This window comes from Epargyreus clarus, unplaced genomic scaffold (assembly GCF_041222505.1).
Source record: "Epargyreus clarus isolate Ecla_fem2 unplaced genomic scaffold, WU_Ecla_fem_2.2 ptg000010l, whole genome shotgun sequence".
Lineage (NCBI taxonomy): Eukaryota > Metazoa > Arthropoda > Insecta > Lepidoptera > Hesperiidae > Epargyreus > Epargyreus clarus.
The window spans coordinates 8,498,613-8,520,394 of NW_027332218.1; the positions used below are offsets into that span (position 1 = coordinate 8,498,613).

The 21,782-nt window shown below is 34.2% G+C and overlaps 1 protein-coding gene across 1 annotated transcript in view; it reads right to left on the reverse strand.

Annotated features, from left to right (window-relative positions):
- LOC140745497 (PAS domain-containing protein cky-1) overlaps window positions 1-21,782 on the reverse strand; it is a 173,269-nt gene that overhangs the window by 76,963 nt on the left and 74,524 nt on the right. Inside the window, exons 4-5 of the mRNA XM_073077380.1 lie at window positions 12,506-12,567; window positions 9,312-9,401 (exon numbers count right to left, since the gene is read on the reverse strand). Coding sequence (XP_072933481.1) covers window positions 9,312-9,401; window positions 12,506-12,567 — 152 coding nt within the window. The remainder of the gene's footprint in view (window positions 1-9,311; window positions 9,402-12,505; window positions 12,568-21,782) is intronic.

Genomic DNA, 21,782 nt, shown 5'->3' on the forward strand with positions numbered 1-21,782 from the left:
GGCTCTTGACCTAGGGGTCCGAGGTTCAAATCCCAGGCACGCATATCTTATTATTAAATGTTATCCACATATTAAAAATTAATTGTCACTTGCTAAAATGTGAAGGAAAAACATCGCGAGGAAACAAGCGTAACTGAGAAAGAGGCCCTAACACAAAACCGATGAGTATAAATCAAACATTCTTTTACCTTTCAAAATGAATGCATTTGAAAATAACCTAAGAGCTATATGAATTCAATGGGTCTACCGCAGCGCAGTATTAATGTTGTAAAATAAACAGAATCCGAAGTAATGAACGCTATCAAGCAGTTTTGTTGTTCGTTGTATGCAAAACGTTCTATTGATGGTTGTAACATGAATATAGAAAGATGCACTTGGTTTATATCTCAATTTTTAAATTTACTCTTCTGTGGCAGAAGTTTCACTACTAGGTCTAGGTCTAGGTCTTTGAAACTCGGCCTCTCAATCTGAGGGTCCAAGGTTCAAATTTAGATTTTTTCGAAGTTACGTACCTACTAGAAATTAATTATTACTAACTTGAACAATAAAGGAAAATATGATAAGAAAACCTACACGCTTAAGGGTTCTTTAACACAACACAGTTCTTAAAGGTGTGCGAAGTCCACCAGAGCGCACTTGGCCATCGTGGTGGATTGTGGCCTCTCACTTTAAGAGGAGACCCGATCTCAGCTGTAGGACAGTAATGGGTTGACAACAACGATAATTCTCATTTTGTTTACTAAGAATAAGACAATGATTATCTGGACTAGTTAACTGCATAACTTATATCTAGAAAATATCTATAACTGATTTTTTGTTAGAAATATAATTTTGTGAACCTCCTGATCGCTGCGGTGGGCCCATTGAATTATCTTTACATCTATAGAATTATTTTCTACACCGCTTTCACTTGGTTTCGTTATTTTCAATTGATACTGTGTTGTATTGTGCGGTCCCACCGTTACGCCATAGAGTTGATATGGGATACAAGTGGTGTGCAATTAAAGAAACAAAATAAATTGATATTACAAAAATTGCTTTCTACACTCACAGCCCCACACTAGGATTCTCTGTATCATAGGTACTATGGACACACACAGAGACAAAAACAAACACCCAGATCCAGAAACAGAAACCTAAATTCATCATTTAGAAATTTGTTTGGTCTCTCTGGGTCGTCAAGTAAGAAATGTAAGTAACAAAGAAGCCAAAAAAATCACATCCCAAATTATTCCACTATCGGATAGTGTCGCTTATGATGATCAAATTCGGGGAAGTAATGGTAAATGACAAACTAAAGCAAAAACCTATTTCCAATTTGGTCAAGTTAATTTATTGCTGATCATGCAGAATATTACTTTAATTTGAGAGATTGATAATTAGTGAAAAGTGAATGATAATAAAAAACACAATTATCCAGACAACACTACGAATACAAAATTAACGCAAATCCTTACGCATTTTTAACATACAAAATAGTATATAAAGTTTTACACCCCTTACAACACAGAAGATATCAATTGGGACAATGTTCCGAGAGCTAAGTAAAGTATAGTATTACAGACACATCACACTGATTCACTTACAGGTCTCATAATAACTGATATTAATAATTTACGACACTTATAAATTATTTTTCTAATTTTATATCTTTGGAATTTTCAATCTTGCAGATGACTGCAAAGTGGAAGAATTGAAATCCCTTCTGAGCGTGTTAAAAACAATAAGCAAATAAATTAAGTAAACAGAAGACATTTGAATTTCCGAAGGACATTTCTAGTAGTTATAAACTCTGTATATAAGCCCAACATTTAGATTGGTCGATGATACGGAAGATGATTGCTCTACTTATAACCGTTTGTGAAATACTTTGTCCGATTTGTGATTCATTGTGCATCGTAACATTTGTAACCGATTCAAATTTGTACGTATTCTTTGGGACATACGTGAAGAATAGAATAGTTAAACTTCGAAGCCAACGGCACTGAGTCACTATCGACACAAATGACGTAATTTTACTTTAGACGATGTGAAATATTTTGTGTATCTCTATAAAGTATAAACAGTCCTATTTGCCACACAACACTTATCTCACGCGTTTCAATTTTTTAAAATTTTAAATGATTAAAATTGTACTTGTTTTAAATAACTTCTTCATCTGTTTGAACTTTGAAAGCGCTAATCAGAATATTATTTCAGTTTCATAAGTAGGATATTATAGATTTCGATTTTAGGATAAATAAAGGATAATTAAAGCTAAACTATTGCAATTATTTGGTATTTATAGATTACTTAGATAACATATTAGTTATAGAAATTCAGTTTCTACTATACTACGTGTACAAATTCTGCTAATCTCACCTAATTAAATACCTCTCTTAACAGCAAATTACTGAAATATATCCGTAAGATACCTCAAGCTGTTAATAATTAACATTATATCAACAAAATAATAGGTATAATAAATATTAATTAATAAAACTCCACAAATTTAATTTCTACGATTGTACAAAGTCGCGGGCATAGCATTGTTAAGCATAAAAGATTACTATGCTAATCTCACCGATCCAAATGCCTCCAACTGACAGTTTATTAACAGCACATCACTCAAATAAATCCGTATGATACCTCAAGCTGTTAATAATTAACATATATCTACATTGTAGCGTCGTAACAAATGTTTGTGGTGTTATACAAACAGAATAGGCCTCCGGATATGTAGATTAATGATGTGCAGAGCTCGCCCTAATTGCGTTACAAATGAATGTTTGTGTGCTGTTTGATTTATGGTGTATTAATTTTGATCAACTGATCGGGCATTTGTCAATTTTTTGAGCGATGCTTGATGTGGTCCAGTTTGGATTGTCCGGCGGTATGCCTCTGATGTGTGGTACTCTATAAATAATAGAAAGGTGCCTGCAATTATTCATGTTAGATTGTTTTATGGGTCAAGTTTGGGCCAGGAAAAATCTTTATCGTTGACCATCTGTGTAGAATATTTCTGCTTGGTAGGTCGGCATTTATTGATTCATGCATGAATCATTTTTCTAAAGTTATCAATAACGTGTACTACGTAAAGAATCGTCGAGGTAGATATTATACAATAATCGTATGGATAATCTAAGAGCAAATATTTTTGGCATAGGAAAATGTTATATTATATTAGCTGACCCGGCAAATGTTGTGTTGCCATATACTCTCAGACCTACTGAATATGCATTTAAAATTTGGTGAAAATCGGTAAAGCCGTTTCGGAGGAGTACGGTAACTAACATTGTGACACGAGAATTTTATATATATAAGATTACAATGTACACAAAAATACTTAATAATAATGTGAAGGTTTTGTAATACGAAATAAATTTGCTAAAACATACACTAGCAAAACTGGTATTGAACGTAAAAGGTGAGCTAAACCGTTCATAGATCTGAAAATCTCGCGTTCACTAGCAACCGTCCTTTGCAGCGCCGGCTGCCCTTTACTCGATAACAATTGACATTACGAACAATAGTGACACGTCAACGCTTGTGAAGTCATTCCAGATATTCCTTCAGAGCCACAAAAGGGCAGTCTCACAATAACAGTGATAAATACTGTATCGCCGCGGGGGTAGGCGCGGAAACGTCCGACCAACCTAACCATCCTAACCTAACCTCCGCTGCCCCCCTCGCTTCAAACACTTACACACATGAGAGGAAATCTCGCATTAATTTCCGAGATCTCATCATAATGGTTGCGTTATTACAAAGGTATTAATGGTTAGCATCAATAAATCGGCACGGTGGTTAGCGACGAAAGAGCATTGTCTATGGTATTATCATTACATTGTTCGGTTTGCATATTGAATTGTGCGTTCTCTATTGTTTACGAGTGGCTTTTAGCCTCAACGTGTGTGGTTTGAGCGGGCTTCAACAACTTCATAAGTTCAGAGAAAGTTCCGGTGAATTTCATATTCCTTACTGTAATGATAGGCAATAAAGCATTTCTACAATCGAAGCGCGGTGCCGCCTACGAATTAAAAGCGGTAGAATTCTTCATGGTTTCAATGTGGAGGATAGTGTGTATCCATTTCTACTCTAAAGCACCAGCATTATTAAATAATGAAATCTATAGTTTCATCCGAAGTTTTGAATATTTGTCACTTGAATGCGCTTCAAAGTCCCTTCTAAGTAAGGTTGATGAGAATTGAACAATTTGCCCACTAAACCCTGTTAAACGTTTGACTAAGCTCTATAAAATATTAAATTTGTTATTTAAAACAATTATCACTATCTGTCTTAGTCCGATCGTACTGCTCAAACAACCAATTTTTGACATTGAAACGGCAGATAACTTTTAGAGAGACTCAAAAATATATTGATGGATGAATGAAATAGACTTCCTGATTTGAAAGCTATACTGAGGTTATTACAACCATACGAGGAACTTCAAGTGATCTTACATCAACAAAATGGTACTATTTGATGAACTTTAGTAAGACTCTTGTTTAATTTGCAATTTTGTTTCCAAATCCATTCGTCTATTTGGCAGTAAGCATCAGGCTGCACGACCGCTTTCTATCTACGTTCAAAAAAATCAACTACACATTTTAAGCAATTTAATAAATGAGCTTATAAAATACTATTTATCCGCCCGTTCAATTTGGAAGATCATTAATACTGGCATGCATCAATAGGTCACTCCCACACAATAATTTGCCCTTATAAATGGCATATTAACGAGACCGCATTGTTTTTAACTAGATGTTTGGATTAAGCACTTACTGCCTCTAAAATCTTATCATTAATCTTAATTGCAGAATAACAATAAAATATTGCCTGGAGTCTAGAGTCCGCGTTTGGTAAAGTCACCTTACTCTGGTCGGTTTTAGAGTTTACTTTGGCATTTGGGGTTACTCCGCGATCAGTATCGATCATTACATTACGGGGCTTATAAGAACGGTATCGTGGGAATACAGCCGATGGTTGAGTTATGGGACCGATTGAGATGGACTTTGGTAAACTATGTTTGGAGATATAGCAAGCGAGATACGCTTTTTATCGATAAATTAAGCGGATAGTTCAATTAGTGAATGCGGCTAATCTAATAAATCGATGTTACAACATGCTAATGTGCAGCCTACTTCATTTATAAATCTTTTGTTTTAAAATACTGTTACTGTTGTCTTCCAATTAGTAATTGGAGAATTAGGAATGTTATTCTACAAGTTATTCCCGTGGTCTCATCTCATATAACTTAGAATCGTGGTAGGTCGTCGTAACTTAGAAACGTGGTTCATTTCATATAACTTAGTAACATGAAGAAAGTTATAAGTGGCGTATGCTCAGAAAATTTGACAATGGCTTTCATTAAAAAAAATAACGAAATATAATTTTTGATCTTTCATTGATTTTTGTATTTGTGACCTTCCCAACTGTCCTATGGGGGAAAGTGAACATTTAGTATTAAGTAGACTGCATTCTCGTTTACAACTTTCGCTGCATAAAATAGATTTTTCCCAAAAAATATAATTCGACTTCATTTGCTTCAGATAATGTAAAAGCTAATTACTAAAGACTTGCGGTTTGAAGATTAGCAAATGTAAACCATCTGCGTTACAAGAACCAGATTCACACGGCTTATTCCACCGTCCTGAAGAGCAAGGTTCAATCAAAGTACAAGTAAACAATAAAAGACGATCGGTATCTGGCACCGTAACTGCCCGGATGTATCTCCGATGCCCTATCTCACGACATCAGACGTCCGAGACATCACAACAGAATTATCGAACAGTTCGACTGGAATGGAACTGTACACAGGTAATGGAGTGTACACATGACTGTGCACACAAACGGAATACTGATTTCAAGTTCATATTCGTAAATGTTGACAATATCACTTTTAATCAATGTTTGTAACATTTACATAGGCAATTACTATTTTTTTTTTGTATAATATAATTAGATTGGAGAATAAATCGAAATGACGGAAAAAACGACATAATTTTCTTCCTTATATAAGACAAATCGTATACACGGTTTGAAAGACTTCCTGACGGGACTTTTTGTATTAGTAATATTTCATAAGATTTGTTTTTAAAATGTACTGTATAGTACGTGCATATTTACTGTATAGTATATATAGCACGGACTGATAATTTAATCAGTGAAACAGTTTTTAGTTTAAATCTGTAAAATATTACAAGCGCTGTATTGTCATGTGATTTGCACCCCGGCTGACATGAACCTACCCTACATGACAGGGTACCTTATATCCAATTTGACATAGTTTATCTGCTATTCATTTGTGGAAGAAATACAAATAAAGCGATTCATAAGAAAACATTTAGAACTTGCGAACCCGTGTGGCAAGCGGTCACCATATCAGTCTGACGCACAGGGTTCCTGATTCGATCCCTGGTCAGGAAAACATCTAAATGAAGAATTTAGATTTCTGATTTGGGTCTGGGTATTTCTATCTTCATCTATGTATGTGTCAAAGGCGCCAGTGACACAGATAATCCTAAAATGTGTCTGTGAGCGTAGAACGCATCTTTCCATTTCTTAATACTCAATAATTTTAGACGACACAACATCAAATCTTGTTTCAAACTATCCGGATGTGCTCAGATTCGTTGATTCGCTTACCTGTCATTGTAGATCCTATCTCAGATCAGTGTGTCCAAGGGGAACTGAATTGAACTGTTCAAGTGGAAACTAAACTATAAACAGATTAGATAAGGAACTAGTTCAGTTTCAACACGGCTATTAATCACAATTTGGACTATTGTATATATGTGAGTAGGTACATCAATTTGGTTGTACCAAACTGGTTGGGTTGTGGAGTTTGTTTGAATACAAAGCAAGCCGATTGATATTGACTTAGTTTTAGTATAGAGAAAAGTAAGGAAATGAACATAGGCTTCTCAAATAGATTTGACGTTTAGCTGCGTTTACATATGATTGCGAGTATATGAGCACTACAAATTTACTTTATTAACATTTTTATTTATAGTTTTATTAATCTTTGGTATATATAAAATTCCCGTGTCACAATGTTAGTTACCGTACTCCGCTGAAACGGCTTTGCCGATTTTCACCAAATTTTATATGCATATTCAGTAGGTCTGAGAATCGGCTACTACCTATTTTTCATACCCCTAGTGGTAAGGGTTGTTCACCACAATGTTTGCCGGGTTAGCTAGTATACATATATTATCAAAATAGCAATAAAATAATTAATTGTAAGTAGACAATCTGTCTTTGATCTCATTTTTTAATAAAATAAAAAAACTCAAAAGAATTTGGTATACAGTAAGCACTTTCTATTAACTTAGCATTTTTACAACAATAGCACAAAAATCTAGACTCCAAGATAACGGAAACGAAAGATACGTAAACTTTTTATTTTTAACTCCAATACGCGAATGAGATAGCATTATCACGGATCAACCTGTACCGACGCGGCGAACAATAAACGCTGTGATTAATTTATCGGCGCATGCTAGGGTTCCCAACCAATCCGGGAGGGATTGCAAGGTAAAGGCCCTCTCTCAAGGTGGTAGAACCTCTTGTGATTCGACTCCAGCGGCACCACTGCCACTCCATTTTCTGCATCATAACAGCAGGGTTTAGCGCTGCATTGTTCTGGGTTGACGGGTGTGGTAAGGGAGACATACTTTTCCGAGGCGTTCCAGATTAGTCCTCAGGGGTAGCGGCCCACCTCAGGTAAAAATATCTAATTCTGTCTGGGGTTGAATACAGATGTCCATGGGCGGCAGTAGCCACTTATAGTCCGCGTAAAACTGCAAGTCTCCACTGAATATATAAATCGCGTCGCCATAGCAAATTGTATGACTACACCTGCTCACAACTTCAGAGCGGACTAGCAGTTTGGCGCGGACTATACCATCAGGTGGACTGCATGCTCGTCTCTACTCCTATATTATAAAAAAATATACACATTTACATACAATCTCCTGGGTCCTTTCTAGAGTTGGCAACCCTAGCGCACGCGCAGGCTAACGAGAACTATTCGGGTCGGTATCCGGCCCACCAGCGAACAAAGCTTGAAAAATTGGCCACAAGATCATATTGATTTCGCTATACAAATAAATTATTTGGAGTCTAATAGCGTTGTAGACAGAGCCTTAGGTTATATTTATGCTGGGATTATAGTATTTTTAATAAGTATTAATTACTAAAAAGCAAAGAAAGTAGATCTACATAAAAGCAATCTACATCAAAAATATTTATATAAAAGCAAGGTTATATGAAATTATAGTGTATATAAACATTTAAATATTGGATATAAAATGTTAGGTAGCCGCAGAAATAACTTGATTGCACAATTAAACGTAGTTACAGGAAAAAGTAGTTGAAGTGTCATTCCTTTAATAGAGTAAGCTGAAATTATATGAAGCTCTACTATATAGTAGAGTATCAAAATATTTAAATCCACCAAATGATTTTGAGTTGATTTAAATATTTTGATTCCCAAAAATGTAGAGATTTAGGTTATATATTTTCTTGATCTTGGTATTTCTATATATATCTCCTTTCTATTCTATATATAGCTCCTATTCTATATAAAGCTCCTTCAATTTATAGAATCCTAGAAAAATATTATTAATTTGTTCATACATATTTATTACATAAAAATGTAGGTAATGTCTCATGTGAACACAGCTTTAGTGTAGTTTGTTTGAAGTTACCGGCTGTTAAATAGGAGATGATGGTGTTTTATCATTCCGTTTGTAATGATTAATATGCTTTATACGAATTAAATATTACTGACCCGTTAAGGTCACTGTTTTGACATATTGATGAGTTGTACCTGTAATGTATATTGCTGATGATATGTTTCGGTACAAATTTAATGTAGGTATACAGTATATACAGGGTGAATTTTTCAAATAGGCCTTCAGGGCTAAATCCGAAACTATAAGGATCAGCAAAAAAAACTGAAAGGAGTTACGGAAAATGAAAACTGCATGTTTGAGTTTTTATCAAAATCGGCCTCGTAACTCCTTTCCAGCGTTTTTCGCTAAGACTTATAGTTTGGGATTTGGCCCTGAAGACCCCTTTGAAAAATTCACCCTGTATAACTGTAAATAATGTGTTATATCCTAATAGCTCACATTAGGATTCACAAAGAATACATTACGCGTAGAACCAAAACATTGTTAGGAACCAAAACATAGTCACAAAATTAAGCAATATCCGATGCAGTCAGAAGTTGGATGGGTGACCGCTGTTGGTGAAATTGATGGTGGTATGCTCGAATGCCTTCTATATTACTATAAAAAAGCTACAAGAGAGATTTCACTTACCATAGAATGTCCTAGGTATTCTGCTGCGTTGTCGGATATGTACAAGAGTTTGCCGTTCTGCGTCATCATCATCAGGAAACCGTTTAGTGCCTGTCGAAAAAAACATTTAATTACTAATCTTTCAAAAAAATGTGTTACATTTTAAAATAATTAATTTGAAAACAATAATTAAATAGAGACATTTAGAGATCTTCTACAAGGTTTTACGAGTGCTATCTTATATATTTCCCCCTACATTAAAGGGAATAAAATATAAATATATAATTTTTAGGCGGTTAAAATGTTTGGGAATATAATTTCGGCGCCAAATTTAAGAGACACAACAATCTACTTATATGAGTTTTTTTAATAGTAAAAAAATGTAAGTGTATTTTTTTCCAATTGTTTGATTTCCCTAAACTCACGAGCTTTAGGAATAGGTATAAAAATAATAAGAGAAAATCTTTTTTTGGATTTTTTATTCAAATACTCTCTTAAGTAACAAGCAAAAAATTCGTCTTGGTTGCGTACTTCATTGCATATGGAATTCATATGTTGTAAGCAAAATACCAGCACTATAAGGATAATCGCACAATCAAATATATTTCATGAAGTACAATTTAATTTAAACTTTATTTCCTCTTGATCAATAAATAATTACCTATTGAGTTAGATAATGCAGAAATAAACGTAAGTTTTTTCGTCTATATAATTAATTACAGATAAATATAATTAATTATTACCGATTTTAAAATGGGCGTATAAATGCAACTAAACTTGTATGTATATCTCATAATATACGTAGAAAATATTTTTTTCAATGAAGTTATTTGTCACCCCTTGAAAACACTAGTTGATGCATTTTTTTAAGTTTTGTTCTTATGAATAATATAAACCGATATAAGTTTTTTATATATCACGACGTAAATACGATATAGGATTTACAAATATAGTTATTAAAGATTTTTATGTTCTTAATTAAATTCCTAGTATTAATTGTTACGTTTGACAGTAAACTGATTTATAACTACTAAAGTCCACTTAATAAATATAAGTTAGCTTTACTTTTGTAAGTGGTAATACACAGCAGTGTGCGATGTCCCTACAGCTTAGTGTTCTCGCTCCAGTTTCTATTATTCACCGCGACCGCGATACGTCTGAGTTATGGAGGGAATATATTAAAGGAGACGACTTAGACCTTACGACACGACTACGATACCTGATGACGAATACTTGTTTGAGAGGATTTTTAAGCTCTGGCTGCTCTATTCAAATCAAAGCGGCGAAAGAAACTCCACAACACACATATTTAAAAAAAAAAATGTTTTTTACAATGTCAACTTAACGTAACTGTGGAGCTGGAACTACTTCAGACCACACCGTTTTGTCAGTCAAATAATCACTTCGTTTATAGTACGCTTTTTACATAGCGTTTGTTTAACGACATGTTTGAACTTTTTTTCTGTGAGATTCAAAATGTGGTCGGGTATTTTATTGTAGTAGCGAATACAGTTGCCCATGAAAGATATAGCCACCATACACCTTATTCTTACAAAGAGTTAAAAACAAAACGTTAAATATAAAGATAAAGGCTGACACTGACTTAGACTGATCTATCCCTTCTACCCATTGCTTTTCATATTGACTTCTTGATAACGAGAGTAGAATTATATTTGGCTCTACAGCCCAAACGGTTTCACTGATTTTGACACATGAGGTGTCGTAAGGTTCGCCTAAATTATGAGAGAATAAGTTTGAAGGTCACTTAATCATATTTAAGTTGGGATTTAAATAAGTTATAAGTCGTTTTTAAATATAATCGTATAGTCTAAAATTAGCATTCGTTTCAGCTCAGAGAATATATTAAATCGGCACACAATCGCATCGGCGATCTCACCGTCACCGCACAATTGCGTTTGTCACATAAACCAACGACTCGGTTCCGAGGTGTTTTCTAAAGGGGTATTAGCGTAAATGCTCATTGTGTCAAAATTAGCACGCACTTTGCGCTAAATACCCTTAATTCGAGATAATTCGTCATAAATACTGGCATTCGACGTGATTTGTCGTCTAGTTTTAGATCTAATTTTCTGTGTAGGAATACTTTTTAGAAGTCCATTGCTGGGCGTGGGCCTGTACCCTTACCATGAGTTTTTACGTTTTGACAAATATGACTGTTTTGGTATTTCTTTACGTATTTGCCCATACTATTTCCAATCAGCGCCCCTAGCAGATTATATCAGAACTTGGAAATTGTATGGGCCAATACGAAAGCAAATACCAAAACAGTCATATTTGCCGAAACGTAAAAACTCATGGTAAGGGTATTGTTCGAGATAAGAATTTTTCGTCGTTACCGCACTTGCATCAATGTCACTGAAAGTTACTTTAGTATGTAGACTACAAAAGGAATAAAAGCGATTTTTTCTATAGAACGATCACATCTAATCCAATATATTTTTAACAAGAATGGAACCTAGGTTCTTAAGCATTTTGGGCTTGACATGACCATTGTACCAAGGAGATAAATAAATATTTACATTTATTATGAACAATGCAAACATAATGATTGAAAGAAAACGTAATGATAAAGAGTTTAACTTCCACTATGAAAAATCACTTCCAATTTATGATCAAAATCCCCAAATCAGAGATAATGAGCGGTTGCCACAAGCCCAACCCCTTTAATATTAACCTTGCTTTAATTTAAATACGTATTTTGTATCTCTCTCTTTCTAATTGAATATGATAGCTAGCGAGGGAAAGAGACAGAAATGATAACAGAATACGTAAAAGCGGCATAAATCGCTACTCAAGCGTGGGAAACACAAATTATGGAACCGTAAACACCGTTTAATTGCAGTCGGTTTCGTAAGGCTGTGTTTATATGTACGAAAAAATTAGAGCCATTGATGAAGTGTACTAGAATTTTATTTTATCACACGGATTTTAAAATAAAAATGTTGTTTCTAATGATTAACACGTTTTATGTGATGGATGGGTTGTGGATTTTTGTCCATCACATAAAAAATCGAAAAAGAAATATAAAAAATGATAATTTTATGTTAAGTTAAAATGCATAGAAATATAAAATTGATCTTTCTTTATCAATCATGGTTAAGTAAAGGTTGTTTTTTTATAGTTTTATTAATATTCTATGGAAAATGAAATAGTTATAAATAAAGTAAATATTAATAGTGAAACAATGCACATACCTTAGAGAAACCAAAATTGGGAGCAGTAGATGGTTGTTGGTTGATGTCAAAGCGTTTGAAAACTGTAACAAAAGAAAATAAAAAATAAATCAAAAATTAATTAATTAAAAGAGTCAATGGATTTTTTCACGAACACTGCATCACGTTCAGTTTGTCCCTCTACATCGACTACATCGATATCAGTAACCAGATCTATATAGAACAGGCTTTCTACCTGAAGCCGATCATACTTTGCCACTCCTGGGGATTAATATGGTTGCGTCATATTTAAAGTAAGCCGGTCAGTTCTTCCACCGAAACGGAAGAACTACTTCACGTTAGAAATAGATGTTGCGGTGGTAACTCCCCCGGTCGTAATATAAGTTCTACCATCTTGCAAAGTATTATTCTTAAGTGTATATATTTTAAATATAACTACAATTTCGCGTGACTTTGTAAGTGTGGTAGTATAACACAAACTCCTCAAAGCCCAGGTATGGGACAATAACAGATTAAAGATTTTATCTTTGCGTGATTATGATTAATAACGAAGGAAATTATTATACTGACACATAACCTAAAGTCAAATACTCAGGAGTAGGACAGTAACAGATTGAAGATGAGACCCAGAGAAATCAAGCACAAAAACCACGTTATGCATAGAAAAGCAGTTACAAATGTCGTGTGCCGTCGTTTACCTGCAGATTACACACCTACCGTGTTGTAAAACAGTTAATACGAACATAATGCTCTTCGATAAGAACTTGTGGCGGCTGATGCGAAATGCCGCTGTTTAAGAGGAGTATACAATTGCCAAGTGGAAATAATTTATTCATCAATTTTCGTATTCTGTCTGGAATAACAAGCTTTTGCATTACATGCCTTTCGATACATTTTGTAAAACTTTTTTCTACAATTTTCATTTCACCCCCCAAAAGTCACCCCAGTTAAAAAAACAGTTGTAAACGTTATACTTTCGCCTTTAAGTAAAGGAAAAGCATGTGAATATCTTTCAACTCATTTGATCCAGTAGTTTCAGAGCAAATTGGCTGTAACAGCCTAACGAACTTATGAACGAGTGATCTTATAAGGATTTTTCGTTTTTTTCATACGTAACTATTGACCCGCTTCTACTACATTTAAATTAAAAAAGTGATTTTAATGTATGTTTGATAAAGAATTGGTCCCGGAACTTTCATTTTCATCAAAATGTAGATATTCAGATATAGCCATAAGTGAGTAAGCCCCTAACATTGATAGATAGATAGGCGAAATTCAAACAATCGTCGAATTTGTTCGGCCTACTCGTTTTGATCCAAATCTCGTCTATTGTGATATGTTGTTTGGTTGGCAACTTGTACTGATAAAGAAATCGATATATTATACGTCGATCATGCACTATTATTCCACGAGAGTACGACACGATATACATGTATAAGATCGTATGATTTAAAATTGATTAAATTGTGGCATTAAAGTAAGTGCAGTGTGAAAGGAAATTGTGTTATGGTTTTTGAAAGCAAGTCATGGGCAAGTTAGGGTAGGATCTACGGGTAGAAAGAAATCACAGGCTATTTGGCCATATCTTTCGAAATTAGCTACCCAATACACGTAAATCATTTTCATGAATCAAAAATTTAAAGTTCAATTTAGCCTACAATTTTAAACTATTTTTAATCTTACGTCTTATGCATTACGATCTTGCTGTTCGATTATATAATATCTTAGTTATGTATGTATGTTAAACATCTATACTAGTGGAAGCTAACTTTGTTCTTTTCTCTATTAATCCACATTGTAGTAGCGTGGTCGAATATACAACTAACCTTCCCCAGTTATGGAAGAGCAATAGAAACAACCTGCATACCTGAGAAATCTAAAATAAAGGTTTACGCACTTGGATAACGCGGTGGACTATGACCTAATTCTTCTCATTCTGTAAGGAGACCCGTACCCAGCAGTAGCACAGTAACGAGTTGATGATAGAATGGAAAAAACTATTCGGCATACGGCATACCAACCGTTCTTATATTGTACTTGATACAGTTCATTGTAAACCAAAATTACTTAGCTGTGCTTCAATAGCGAACATACTTAGCATATTCCATACTTGGTACCGCATACCGCAAACGTATAGTTTACACATACTACCGAGCATTGTTAGAGTGTTTACATAACGTAATTGGAATCAATCAAAGCAATCATGATTGCGCCACACGTAATGCCCATAGCCGAAGGCGAAATTCTGTCCGCATTTGTAAATACCATCATACAAAATTAATGCTTTAAATAATACTTCACGCTTCTTGATTTGAGACTTTGCATCTTAATTGTTGCATCTTAATTTTTTTGATGCTCTAAGTAGTTGATATCTATATTTTACCAACAGAAGAATAAAATAGAGACCTAATTTTAAACTTATCTGAACCCTTGGTATGAGTTTTTAAGTTTTTACAAAAATGAATTTTGGTATTTGTTTATGTAGTTGCTCATATATTCCCAATCAGCGCCCCCAGCGGATTGTATCAAAACTGATTGGAAATATATGGGAAATGCGTAAACAACAACGAAAACAGTATCTTTTGTCAAAACTTAAAAACTCATACGAAGGGATAGGATTGTTAATTTCGAGAAAGAAATTATGTAAAATAAATACACTCTTAATTTGAAACACAATAATTTCTCCCCGCTAGAAATAGGCATGACGATATAATTTCTCCGGTCAAGGCATGCTAGTTATACCATTTCTCAAAAGTGAGCCAAGTTATTTCCCCAAAACCGGACTAATTTTACTAGTCTTAACTTCTTCAATCCTCCTTGATCTTAGGCAAACATAATAAACATATAAACTACTTTAGTTACATAAGAACGTCACGTTCATATTTCCTTCAAAAATCCGATGTCATTGCATGACCACCAAACATTCGTAATTAATCGATTAATCGATCGATACTTTCTCGTGCTGGGAACGATAAACAATAACCTTAGTAGTCCCGATTACATCGATAAGATAACCATACTGCACTAATGGACCCGACGCAGTATAAGGAGATTTACACTTTCTAAACTATCTCAAAAGGCGTTCTAGAGGACGGATCGGAATATTGATAAGTTATTGGGACTAACTCATATGACTACGATACGATGGCGTTCATTAGTAGCAGTTGCTGGCACTGTGCGCTTTTGAATATCTAAGTTAGGTGACTGTATGGAATCTGGATTTTCAACGTCATAAAAACTTTGTAATTTTATTAGGTATATGTGGTATACTTCCTTATTAACTGTGAGATTAAGAATTTAGTTTCAACATCGACAGGGATTATTAAGCGGGAATTAGTACCTAAATATACCTACTTATAGGGAGATTTTTTATATATATCTTGGCCTAGTATTTATCACATCCTGTGAAATAACATGGAACTCCCGATAATATAAAAGTAGTTTGTCTTTTATGCTAATAATTCGCTATAGGTAGATGAATTTCTTAGCCTTTATAGTGTCGAACCGTGAAAAATGACAAAAAATCGTTAATTACACACACACACACGCACACACATACACACACGTACACACACACACACACACACACACACACACACACACACACACACACACACACACACACACACACACACTACCTAATTATTTAAAAAGTCAGTGACGGAAAAAAAACTTTATCTTAGTGTTTTGTTACCTTACGCTGAATCCTCACATGTTTTAGCCATACAAAGCTCATCCAAACTTAATATTCCTAACGAATAGCCTGGGAAGTCAATTTGTCGAAGACAAAACTGTACGATTATCGGCTAATACAAATATAATCGTTCCCTCGTCCGTATATTAGTCAGAGTCAGCGCAAATCGTCCTCACGAACCTCTAACTGATTCTAATGCGCCACCATTTGTCAGAGCGCCCTCTTGTGGTTCCACAAATTATTTTGTTACATTAAACTTAATGGGAACACGAAAACGTTAGCTTGGGTAATTAAATATCGCGTTGAATTGCTTTTATACTTGTTTATGACGGTGTAGGCTAATAGTGTAAGAAGATGAATTAAAAGGACCAGATACATCTTTTTTAGAACTAGGAAGTAATTTGAGTTATTGAAGTTTATTCTTTTGACGCGTTAAGAGAAACTTTTGAATACATTATTATTTTGTCTGTAATAACGAGTGTCTGGCAAGCTTATAGTCTGGAGATTAAACAAGTCTTTAAGGACATAAAGTATTGGATCGACAATGATGTTAGGTTTTAAAGAAGGACTCATTAGGTCTTCAAGCAAATATTTTATAAGTTGGATATCAAATATACATAATTTCGATAACTCATCCTACTTTTTTGACTGTTACTCTAGTAAGTTAACTAGCAAATTGGATGAAAAATATCCAGGAAAAATTTACCATTCATTATTTTTGATACTTCTTTTTCTTTCGATGCTTACCCTTAATCTAAGCATCCGAAGACAGAAAAGAAACAAAACCCTTCGTTTAAGCATTTCAAACTATTCAACGAATCAGGTCCCGATCGTTTAAAGCAGTGGCGAGGAATCACACATGGGCACTGCGGTGGCGGGCTCAGTATAACTGGGGCCAGATTGACGAGATACATACATTACTGAGCTAACGAACATCTCAATTTAGCCAGCCACCTGCCGAGCTCGCTTGGATAAACCGTCTATTCGGTATTCGGATGTAGGATAAAGGAACAGGTTTGCAACTTTCGAGGTGTTAATTGAGTAGGTTTGAGGGAAAATTGTGTGAGAGTAGTGAAATTTATCCGTCATTAAATAACTGTCGTTAAAAATTTCTATAAAAATGTTTGAAATTTTGTTCGAAAATTGAGTGAGTATTTTCAAATATGGTTTAGGTTGGTTTAGGTTAGCTTGTTAATAATGAAAGTTGTTGAGTTACATACATCACTGAGCTAACGGACATCTTAATTTAGCGACCCACCTGCCGAGTTCGCTTGGGTAAACCGTCTATTCGGTATTCGGATGAAGAATAAAGGAACAGGTTTGCAACTTTCGAGGGTGAATTGAGTGGGTTTGAGGAAAAATTGTGTGAGCATTTTCATAAGGTGATCGTTGTGAATTTAAATCTGTTGGTAAAAGGTGTGTTAAAAATATGGAGGTCGAAAATGTTTGGAATTTTGGTTGGAAATTGAGTCAGTATTTCATAGGTAGCTTAAGTTGGTTTAAGTTAGCTTATTAAATTTTAAAAAAATGAAATTGAATTATATAAAAATGGTTATGAATTTTGCCTTACTTTCAAATAAGGAGATATCTATTTCTCTTTTAATTTTTTTCCTAGTTGATTAAAAAATCTCATAAATATTTTTTTTTCATAGTTTAATGTATAAAATATCTTCGAAGAATTAAGATTAAGAGAGGAAGTTTTCGATTCTTCGACGATTATCATTCTACACACTAAAAAGTTACTTGGAATCTGTTTAAGGTTTTAGAACAAATCATTTTACACAGAACATTTCTTGGTAAAGTAAACGTAACCACCGTGATATTACTCTTAGAAATAAAGTACGTCAATAGCCTTAATGTGAAGGCAGCCGTGACGTGCAATCCTAATAAATTTCAGCTACAATACCGCATAAAGCTACTCCAAGGACCAACTAGCCTACAAGATTCTGCAGTAGTGCTTATGCAAATCCTATGGGCAATTACAAAAGAAATGGCCCTAGTCCTGCACGAGGGCTTGGTCGTGCGATGCCTTTTCGGGTTCGCCCTTAAATAAGTCTATTGTCTGTCAGTCTGTTCGTCTATTAATGAAACTGTGTGCGAACACGGTTTGTGGGAATTAGGGAAACTGGTATAAGTAGAATTAATATGTTGGCTGTCGCTAACATTACGTGTGCCAACTGTATCCTTAAGAAAAGCAACATACCTATTGATCGAGTTTAGATTCGATTCCAGTCCTATTTGATGTGCCTAATATAGGTAATAAGGGTTTTTAAACATACATTTATAGATTAGTCCTCGCGTGCAAGAGGCTTAGATCTCATGGAGCGGTCTTCTCTCTGCGTGCTGACGAGGAATAGCCTTCTTTTGTTTTAAAATTGACAACTATATTTAATGCTACATTTCATATTCTACGCGTATATGGATATCGGGTACAGAATCAGAATACATATAATGTGGAAGAAAAACGCTCCGTGAATTCCAAGCCTTAATCAATTATTTCCTCTTCCGAATTCGAATTTACTTAATAAACCCGCGCTGACAAATGCAGGCTGTCAGTTACGACACGCGGGTCGTCTCGACCGCAATTAGCGTTTCACACGCGTCTACCAAATTGGCTTGTCATGCCGCAGTAGCCGCAGGGTTTGGCCAATGTTGGCCCAATGGAAGCTGCTTGTCACCTTGTTTGCGTTAGTTAATTTAGTTATAAGTGCGATTTTAGTTAGTAGGTATAAGAAATAATATATATATATATATATATATATATATATATATATATATATATATATATATATATATATATACTTAGTAGAACAGTAATAGTGTGACATTTATTTTATACAATAGCGCTATCTTGTATACTAGAGGCACTTATGGTATTCCAACTTAGTCCTGAGGTTTAACGATACATTAACTACTAACTTCTGCTAAAAATGCTGTCCTTCATTTGATGACAGATATGAGTCTACAAAAATGTCTTTATCAAAAGCATTATTAGACATATTGAAAAGTTAAAGTTACAATAAATTTAAATTCTTAATACATATCTATATAATTTAATTACAAAAACAGAAAAATTAAAAATCAAGAAGAGGTTTAGTGAGTATTGAAGTAGCAAGAATAAATCAGAACTAAATCTTTTAAAACATCTTTTACTTAGACAAAGTTGAATTACTAAAAAAAAAATACTTGTCCTGGTTTAATTCCCAAAGGAGTCCATCTACTAAGTATTGAATCATTAATATATTTGAAAACATACACCAAAACATTTCTCTACCCGTCGACTATTACCCAAGACATATGGACTTTAACTGCTGCGGACATTACCATAAAACACATTATATTTCACTGATGGGAAAACATAGCGAACGATCATTTACTTCCATATGTTACTAATTGAGTTTTAGGTTATTTCTATCTATTTCTTTATTATAGAGACTTGAATTTTTGTCGCTTCGCTAATTAAATTTTAGAAGTAAGACATTCTAATTTTTTTATGTCTTTTTTGTGGAAGTAACGGATAGTTTAACCGAGGTAGCTTCTTCAGTAATTATATTAAATTAAAATTCATATAAATTTGGAAAGGTGGTAGAAACAGTATGATACGTGCGGAGAGGTCCTACTTGGATCTGGTTCTAGCGTGAAGCAGAACGGAAGGGTGTGCATACGTCTCCCTTACACATGATGCGATCATTTTAGTCCGCAAGGATAGCAATAGAGAGTTCAGGTAAAACCCATGTTCTGTATGGAGTTGGTTACAAATATCCATAACCAGCATTGAGTGCTTACGACCAGGCGGACTCGTGCAGTCCGTTATGCATTTACTTTTGTAACAAATGAGCATGCAATCCACCTGATAGGAAGTGGACCCATCGAATAAACATTCGTAATTAACCGCAAATAAGACTAGGGATCCGCCTGAGATCAGTCTTAGATGCGTTAAGCCCGAAGACCAAGTTGCATAATACGTATACCTTACCACACTTTTCAAACCTAACATATCACCATAACATGGCAATGGTGCCTCCTAAGTCAAACGATGTATACTACCCCCTTCAAACATTACTACTAAAAAGAACAAACGTACATCATCAAAACTTTTCCACTTCACAAAAAGAAACATAACAGCAAGTAGAACTGGAGGCATAACAGATAAATGGATGCCACTTAGAATTGATTAGGCAGGGTACGCGAGCATTTCCGAACGATCGCCGACCCAGTACTAATTAATTAGCTTAACGATTACGCTATGGAGATGCGCGTGCGCAACCTGCTTTATTATTGGAGCTGGTGGTTATTTTTAAATGGTCTCTGTTGTTTTAGATATATCTATTGAAGAGACTATACAATGTAAATAGGTAATTTTTATCCTACAAAAGGAATATAATAAAATAATTGTATTCAACAGCTAATGAATATACTCGTACCATGATGGTGGTAATAAAAGTAGGATTAAGTTTAAGATAACTCTACAAAATTTATAACTGATTAAGTTTTAATCTACAAAAAGGTGCAATATACGATATGGTACAAAAATATTTAAAAACAAACTCTATACTTCAGTGGGCATTCTCCTTTAAAATAATTTATTTATTATTACTTATAATTACTGAATAAGGGACTTCTATCACCATAAACAGGTAAACTTGTATAGAAATTTCGTCAAAACTTTTCTTTTACGTTAACAATTAATTAATTTGGATTACCACTTATTCTAGAACAAAATAACTTGCCTAGGATTCTTCGGCAGTCAGTGTGAAATCGAACTTCATAAAATACAAGTCTGTTGCTACTCTATTTAAATATATGATGACAAGGTACAAAAGATACCATACACTAATATGTATTAAAAATGCATTTATTCTTAATAGTGTTTGCATATGTAACTCCGCCCATATGATATTAAAATGACAGCTTAATCTCATTTCACTGCAGTGTGAGCCACATATGACAGAACATTAACATGTTAACCAATATGTTAATAATAATGTTTGCTATGTGTTGTTAAATCTAATTTATATTTCTAATGTTTAGGTACAGTTATATAATTAATAGCAAAATCTAACAGTCTAATAAAAAAACCGATACCGTATTAAAATTGTCCGTGAATTGTAACAAATAAATTTACATTAAAATTAGTCTTTTTTCCTATTTTTTTCAGGAGAGTATTTTGTTTGATATCCATATTATGGGGTTGCTTCTTAGATTACTAAAGATTACTCACTCCTAACAAGAAAATGTAACCAGTTTTGACAACTGAAATTGTTACTGTCATAAAGTTTCGTGTTTGAGAAATATGTAAAAAATGTAGTTTTTAGATCATTTACGAATGAAACGATATTTCTCCGCACTTTTTTTCGATTCCGTTTATGCACCACTTAACTGCACATACCGGTATTGTTCCGCACAAATTACACCATGACATCCATTAAATGGTTGACACATTTGTCAGCCGTTTAATCCATTTAATGGCTTCCTTCCATTACAAGGCGGTGAGATATGTATACTTATCTATAGGTTGCTTAAACCGGATTCATTGGATTTATTTAATAGATTAGGATTAATTGGTTTAAAATTCAATTGTCAAATTTGCCCCCTAAACTCATG